Source organism: Anopheles marshallii, chromosome 2, assembly GCF_943734725.1.
Source record: "Anopheles marshallii chromosome 2, idAnoMarsDA_429_01, whole genome shotgun sequence".
NCBI classification, from domain to species: Eukaryota; Metazoa; Arthropoda; class Insecta; order Diptera; family Culicidae; genus Anopheles; species Anopheles marshallii.
Genome location: NC_071326.1, coordinates 76,042,401 through 76,050,884, shown reverse-complemented (window position 1 = coordinate 76,050,884; position 8,484 = coordinate 76,042,401). Strand labels below are relative to the sequence as shown.

The 8,484-nt window shown below is 44.4% G+C and overlaps 1 protein-coding gene and 1 pseudogene across 1 annotated transcript; both read right to left on the bottom strand.

Moving 5' to 3' along the window:
- Positions 1-429: 429 nt before the first annotated feature.
- Positions 430-2,084, bottom strand: LOC128718598 (uncharacterized; annotated as a pseudogene).
- Positions 2,085-2,413: 329 nt separating this feature from the next.
- LOC128718597 (thioester-containing protein 1 allele S3-like) lies at positions 2,414-7,122 on the bottom strand. Its single transcript, XM_053812219.1, has 12 exons — positions 7,061-7,122; positions 6,788-6,977; positions 6,046-6,724; positions 5,711-5,979; positions 5,556-5,650; positions 5,226-5,481; positions 4,940-5,152; positions 4,424-4,877; positions 4,049-4,348; positions 2,728-3,986; positions 2,513-2,666; positions 2,414-2,448 (listed from the first exon to the last, which is right to left on the bottom strand). The coding sequence occupies exons 1-12, from the start codon at positions 7,120-7,122 to the stop codon at positions 2,414-2,416; spliced, it is 3,966 nt and encodes a 1,321-aa protein (XP_053668194.1).
- Between the last annotated feature and the right edge of the window lie 1,362 nt (positions 7,123-8,484).

Sequence of the window (8,484 nt, the reverse complement as noted above, 5' to 3'; positions counted from 1 at the left end):
GCGGTGTGTAATAAATAATTAGCCATAAAAATTTAACCATTGTCGTCGAGAACGCTCTGACTAAATTACCACATTGCAGGGACATTCAGCCGGAATGGAGTAAAGGGAGGGAAAGTATTTTGGAAGAGCAAAAAGGGGACGGACATGGACACAGCAAAAAATACACTCAACCACACACACACACACACACACACATACAAGTGCCACATAAATTGACCGGACACCGGTCGCTGGCAATCGCATGTTCATAAATAAATGTATTACGTCGCCCGGAAATGCCATGTTGTTTTATTATCAATGGCTTTTAACAGTCAGCCGGTGGCAGCGATATTGCGACTAAAGAGACTCCTGCCTTACACCACCAAGACTCTCCCCACCGGGGTGGGGTTGGCAGGTGCATTGAAAGCAAAAATGCAATTATGCCATTAATTACCTGCATGAGGATTTAATGGACAGCCCGGGAAAAAGGGCCATTGCGTGCACCTTGCTATGCGTATGTGTATGGGTTCGGATGTACGACCGGCTGCTTCGTGCTGTCGACGAGATGATCGTACGCCACCGTCCAGTGACATTTCAGACCGGCCGTCGAGGCAACCCGCGAACTGGTGGGTGGGTTAGAAAAATGGGAATAGGGAGGGGAAGGGGTTGGAAAGCAGAGAGGAATGCAGAGGGATATGGTCCCCATTTTTCCGTAAAGTACCTGTTCTCGAACGTGCAGCTCCGTCCGCGCAAACTGGAATCCCATATCCCGGGCCAGCTGAAGCGAACGCAACGTCAAATGCAATCCGATGCCTTGCCACTGCGATTCGATGCCCGTCGCGAGAAATGCAATCTGCCATCGGTGCCTCGGCTGGAGCACAGTTTGTAAATTATTTTTGTCAGTCGCCGCTGTTGTTCGCACCATTTGCGACCGAACGTTGCTCCGCTTACCCTAAACAGACAGCCAGTGCAAAAGTGCTGACACAGGTTCGGTTCCGACTCGACGATGGACCAGATGTAAAGCAGCTTACGGTGCTGGTCGGAGCGCGTAAGATTCGCCCGTTCGATCAGCTGCTTGATGACGATCCGACCGCTCGATGACCCATCATCCCCCATCGCTAAAAGCGTGAAGCTATCGCACAGCAGCTGCCGGATGTACTCCAGCAATGGTTCACCGGCCGAAATCTCGCGTACATTCAGCAATCGCGGCGGTGGCTCATGGTGCAGTAAATTCTGCGTCACAAACGCCACTATATCCCCTGTGTCCGCTTCGTTCGCCAACCGTATGTGGCCCGGCTGGAGCAGAAAGCAGATGAAAATCCGGGTTGCCTGTCAGACGAATTATGCAGAATGGAGACCGCATCTCGTGCTTACGATGGTCGATAATGTATTCCGCAAACGGGCGCCTTTGCTGCTAAACCATTCGACAGGGTTTGCAGGAGGAAATGGTGAATGTTTTCGGCTTCGATTTTAAGCCCGACAGCAGCGAACTGCATCGGAACTTGCGGATCCAACGGAGTATTTTCGCGTTTGACAGCTAGCAGCACTACCAAATCGACTGCTTCTTCCTTTTGCCGGTAGCGAATTTGGTGCCGAGCAGAGAAATAAGCGAAACAACCTACAAAGCATGTAAATTGCACCAAATTGCGAACCAAACCAAACCAAATTCGAACTTTCAGATAATAAAGTTCAATACTATAGACAATAAACCTTTTATTAAGCTTTGTCAGCAATCATTTCTCTCAAATGCGTCACTCCCGTCACTCGCCTGCTACACTCTCGAAAAACTCGACCAGAGCAAAAATTAGCAGGGCCCTTTTTAATTGCTTTAACAGAGGAAACGCATCTGAAGACACCTCTTGAAACTCCTCCTCCTACACACGGTTTGCCATATGATGAATTGCTGCAGTTGCAGTAGACTTCCTGAGGAACATCAAACTTATGCTTCGCGGCAAAAACAACAGCTGCTCCAGTAGCTGCTGAAAGTTCACCTTGGCGAAATTCTTACCATTCTTGATGAGACTATGAGGCTTCGTTTGCATCTGGGAATATAGTGCCCAGTCCCAGTCCTTGGCTGTCTGAACGAATGACTTGGACAGGTACATCTGTTTGGCCACTTCCTTGGCTGAAGCATTGGCATTCTGGTAATCACTGGGGGATCATTTATTCTGACCAAATTTTCCCTTTCGTTCGATGTTTAGATATTCTTAGTAACAAGACTCACCGCTGAATGCACAATTCTGTGTTGTTTTCGAAGTGGAAGTATCCTCCGTGGCTTTCCGTTAATAAAACGGAAAAGCTTGGCTACATTTTTTTAAGGCCACAGATACTTCAATACATAAGAAGTAGTTTTTTATTTGAATTGTTAACACTATTACGTTCTTTCAGGAAGCCCAATATCTTGTATGATTTAACTTGTGACAGGTAAAATATGTTAATCCGCTTCGTACGTCTTTATGGCGTTCCAAGCTAAACAAAAGAGGTAAATCATTCAAAAAAATGGAACATTATGTGCTCAATACAACGCACTCACCTGGTCTGTGATAATCGTACACGATCACATATCCTGGACTCTTCACAGCTACCTTGCCCCGCCTGTAAGCCGTCACGGTGAAGCAGTTCCGTTGCACATCCATATCTTCGTAATACACCAGAACGGATGTGCCACCAAATCTAACCTCGGTGTTCTGTAATTGATTGTGTTGCATAGAATTCTTGTGCACAACATTCTTCCGATAATCGTCTTACCCGTATCGCTTTCACGGTAGTCTGCTCATTGATCGGGCTTTGATCGAAAGTAAATCCGCTGGGGACGGTCACCTCGATCTTTACTAAGCTCGATTGCACATGGATTAGTGTCGACATGAAGCTAACACACACCAGCAGCTGCAGCTCGTCGTCGGAGGTTGTTTTCTGTTTCTCAACATCTAGATTGAATCGGTTGTCGAAATGTACAAGGTTCAAATTATACTGATAGACCACCTCCAGCAACCCAAACCCGATTCCTTCAACGTTGATCTCCATAGACTTGGTACCAACCGGTATATCAGCAGAGTAGACGGTATCGGTGTTTTGCGAGTTTATGGGAAAATGTTTCGTAAAATTTTCGAACCGCAGATGCACCTCGTATTTGTTTCGGGAAGGAGATATTTTTTCCGCCAACTTTGTCAATGCTTTTACTGTCAAAAAGTGCCCCTGAGGACTCCAGAAGTCTTCAGAAACAAATGGTTGTTTCGTCAACCAGTACATCATCGGAATAGCTTCCAGATATCTCTCCGCTAGCACGTAGGACAGTAAGGCGTAAGCAGTTGTCTCTACACTGTTTTCTGTCTCCCAGTACTGTTCACTGCCACCATACTTGAATGTAGACATGTTGGTGAGCTTGTTCAGTGCGGCATCTTTCTTGTGATGACCATTCAACATCAACGCATAGGTCACAATTGCCAGCTCGTAAGGATCTTCAATAGTATCAACCTCTTTACTTAAATAGCGCATTGTATCTTCTATCACAACGGCGTGCTTCCTTCTGGCGTTCTCGTTTTCTAGCAGCGCCGTCACCACGTAAGATGTTAGAGTGACACCGCCTTGCAGGCCACCTTTTATGTCTTCGTTTTCCACAAAACCGAACTCGTCGAACCTTCCCGAACTGAGCTGCTTCGAAGCAAGCCAATCGTAGGCCTTCTCTAACAGAACGGTATCAACCTCTTTCAGGTACTTCGACGCTGTTTCCAACGACTTTGCGACAAAAGCGGTAAGGAGCACAATACCATTCCTATTCACAAACACAGTAAACGAACCGTCTTCCTTACGAAAACGCATCTGATTCCGATATCCCTTGCGCAACAGATCGGTAGCTTCATCGATTAGTTGCGTTTCCTTCCCACCAATAGCATGCAAATAATCGAGCACCGCTGTGTTAGGGCCAAACTTCTTCATGTTTTTTTCACCATCGCCAGATGAAGGGTCAAGCTGCTCATCCAAACGACCAAGTTCTTGATGCAGGTTGGCTACAAACACAAACGGGCAATGAAATAGGATCGAAAATAATCTGATATAACTTTCTACTTACGATTCAGTCGGAACTCAATCTTTTGTGAACCATTTTCAGCGTTCGGAAACATTTCTACGGCCTTCAAGAAAGTTTGATTTGTCAATGTATCGAAGCAGAAGAACCAGGAATCCGTCTTTTGTTGAACCAAACTTTCTGGGGTAACTCGAATTACTTTCTCCAGCGCGTCCGTTAGTTGTGTGGACTTGGCCATTGCCGTGACCCGTACCACCATCTCACCGAGCATTCGGGGTTTTACCAAAAATGAAACCGGCGTGTCAACCATTGGAGCGACTCTGACGGATTTGAGGTTGCTTGACTCTGCAATAATGGTTTTCAAATGTACTCAATGGACCACTTCAGGAATTCACGGCAATCTTAAAGAACTCAACATACCTTCGGGAGGTTGTCCAATAAAATCCATCTGATTGTCCACATTGTACAACGTCACATCAGCGATGTACTCTTCCTCAAGAAGGTTGAACAGTGTAAACTGCAACTCAACTGCTTCATATCGTTTGATCGAGTGCGGTAGATTGTCCACGATGTAGAACGGCTGAACCGTTGTGAATTGGATGGGTTTTTTAATGATGTCCAAACCGTACTCTGGATCAATGGAGAATGCTGTCAAGTACCAGGATGTGATCGTATCTGACACTGTCGCATTCATCTTGTGCACTCCAGACCTTCCAATAGAAACGTTCTCCCATAACCACGACTCTGGAAAGCTTGTTACATTTGACTCCTGCTTGGGGATCGGTTCGTTTATCTGCAACTCATAACGTGCCGCCATATCGTGGGCTTCATTGAACTTGATGTCATAGAACGTTCTAACGAACAGTCCCAAGCTCTGTAAAATAAAACCATCATGTATACGCAATCACATTTTTTCAATATACTTTTCCATCTTACATGAAACTTATCTACTTTCACGTTCTCAACGTTCGAGCCGTATCCATCATACATTCGCATAATGTCATCCCAGAATGAATCATTATCCTCATTGCGATACATCGAACCTTTGTTGTGTGCAGCTAATCCCACGTATGCTCCCGGTCGTCCAGACAACTGCAGCTCGATTTGTTGACCCGGCTCTGCTGTCTGCTTATCTATTCTCACAATAAGCTGTTGATAAAGAGATATTTGTCTTAGAATTTTGATAATACTATTCATAAAAAAAGGACGTTGATGCACTCACATTGTTACGACGATCCTTGAAATTGATGTCCACATAGTCATACACGACTGCACCATTTACCTCAGTCGCGACGATAAATTTCGCTTTCGGAGACATTTCCTCCGAGGCATTCAACCGAAAGATATATTTGTTCTGATTACTCGGTCTTATTGCACCGGAATCAATGATATTGCCTTTCGACATTACGAAATACGCGAAGAAAGTCATCGGTTTACTGCAGGTAATTATGAATTGCAATAAACGGTTCAATTTAATGCTGAAAGTACGGTGGAGTGATTTGTTTGTTAGCGCAAGACTCTTTAACATCCTTTTACATCACGAGCTACTCACGGAGATCTTAATTCCACTTTGATGTAAGCGTTTGTCAAGACATTCTCTTTGCCCACACGCTGGTAAAAGTAGAACTCATCATCATCGTTAGAAAACTGAAAAATTCATAAAGTTTTTTGACTTTTATAAACTATACCGGATTAACATACACTTACGTTAATGTACATCGAATCCACACTGTCGCTTGGGTTTAACTCCAGTTTGATCAAACCATTATTGTCGCTAGTTGCAGTTGTTTCGTATCCAATTTCCAGCACCTCCACCTTACCGGTAATACCTTTAGCAGGTGTTCCATCGTGGTAAAGGCATTGAAGAGCACATTTAAATGGAAGCCCTGGTCGAAACGGTGGGGTTTCCTTGATCAGTTGCACACGGTAAGCATGTTTGAACACAGTGATTTGAGATTCTTTCACTACGGTGCGATCTACAACAAGAAAAGATTGTAAATTACACAACACATTCCACAACTCATGGCGTGGCCAATCCTTACTTGTGTGCTGTTCGATGAAGGTCGTCTTTACAAATACATCCTTTTGATCTTCGTGCACCTCAAAGTGTTCAACGAACGGTAGCTTGATCTGTCTTATGCCGTACACTTCGAACTGTTTCTCTTGGTCCAGCATGTCTTTCTCCAAAAAAATCTCTACCTTGACCAACCCCTTCACGGGTTTTTGAAGATGGTAGTTAGCAGCTATCGTCAGATTCAGGCCTTGATGCGCCTCCAAAGGAATAACAGAGGGCGTTACATCTAAATCAAACGCGGGCAACACATATTCCTTCACTTCGAACGTTTTCGATACGAGCTCTTCTCCGTCTACCTGTACCGAGATGTTCCACTTTCCAATCATTGATGTTGGCGCGAGTTGTAGATCACTTTCGAACACTCCTGCGTGTAGTTTTGACGAGGGCCAGTTCTGGATCACATTTCCATCATGATCGCGGACTGTTATGTGAACGGTTTTCACTTGTGCAGGAGGTTTCAGCGCAGTGTCTAGCACTATCACACGAAATTTAACCGTATCTCCCGGCGCGAATGCGGGCTTATTGGTCTGTATTAAACCGGATATGGATTTACCGAGGTAAACCAAATCAGCGCTCATGTGGAATATAAAGCCATTCTGCCCTAAAACGGAAATTGTGTAATTCCCAGCTGATGAATCCGCAGGCAACTGCAAAAAAAATATATATGTTTAACATCCACACACTTGACTGTTCAAGCGCGCGCGTCTCACATTGAAGTTGACCATTTTGCACGTATACCGCTGCACGACAACCGTCTGTTTTTGAACGTTTCTAGCATCTCCCGAGTAGCCTTTTATCTGTACGATCAGGTTTGCGTTGCTTAGATCAGCTTTAAAATTACAGATCCCAACCGTATAGTTCTGGTTGGGTCGAATGATCTTGGGACCAAGAATCAATATCCTAACACAGAATAACGTAATTTATTCAGAAACCGCAATTAACGCCCCAACACTTAAAGCACTAGCGAGTTAGTTAATAGTTACCCATGAGCTGCACCTATGAAGATTATCAGCATTAATATGCGTGACCTTACGAACTGCCACATGTTGTACTCGCGCTGTGCGATTTCGGGTCTGCTCCAGATGGTGGCTAAGATTGAACTGAATCATGGTCAGTATTCCCTATTCGGACAGCTCCACTATCGTGAAAGCTGTGTTGTTAATACATAATCTAAAGCGTAAACATAGGGCCTGCTACATTGCCGGGTGATGATAACCTTAAATTTAAAGAGTGGTATTCGTGGTGAACAACATATTAGCTGAATGCAAAGACTAAACAATCCCTTCTTATCAGAGCACTATCACCAAATTTTTTGTTTATTTCACATTCCTTGCCTTTTATAGAATTGTCTCTCATTGCTTCTTTTTCCGGCCCTATATCTTTCTCTTTATGTGCTAGATTATTCATGTTTTATACCGACGTACAAATATAGCTGAACGGCACACCCAACATTGTACCTAGCATAAACATCCTAGCTTAAATGAGTTTTAAATCACTCGCATTACAGTAACTTTAATCAAACTGTGAACGATTCCAGCAGTTAAGTAACAACCAATTCCTCTGATCAGTCATCTTTATTTTTCGTCGGAAGCTGTTAAGCTGGGATTGTTAGAGGATAACGCATCGCTCTGCGGCTATAATCATAAGATCCGAACTCACCACCTATACACTGAAAGACGGCCTAAGATACCATCAATTAGACGTTCTAATGTGGATGAAAAGCTACTTCGGTTTCCACACAACGGATAGAGTGCAGTTTAGGATGATAGTTACTGCCAGAACCATTCGAATCTTAGCAGGTACATGCATGCATGGAGAGATGTTAGATGACATGCGAAATGCCTACTGAGACTTTCATAGCACCCAACATTCATGTCCCAACTAACGACAAGCTTTAAGGATTGGATAGAGAATCAATGTGATAAAGACGAAATAGCAGCTTGTCGTAGACAAACAACCATACAAAGGCCCGTCTGGAAATGGTATAATCGTAGCTTCGGACAACAACTTGGGCAACGAAATCCAGAGACAAATTGGTATGAACAATCGTCCCCACTATGTACCCCACAAACTTCGGCAGACTCATAAGACTACAACAAGATACGAAGTACAGCAGCACACAGTGTGATATACACTACGACACGTCCGGTCATGGGCATACAACCATAGCCGTCTATTGGTGAAGCCGACAACCTGATGGTGGCGAAGGCTGGTAGTTGCTCGTCTGCGCCACGTACGGGGCGAGGTGTACAAGTATACTGCGAGTGCGTTTGCTTTTTAGGACGCGATTAAACCCTACTGAGCGTAGATGCAAATGGAGTTGTAAAAAAGCTGACCATACCATGTCAGCACGACGTGTTCAACTGTGAACTGACCAAGAAGGATAAGTATTTCTCTTATATTTCTA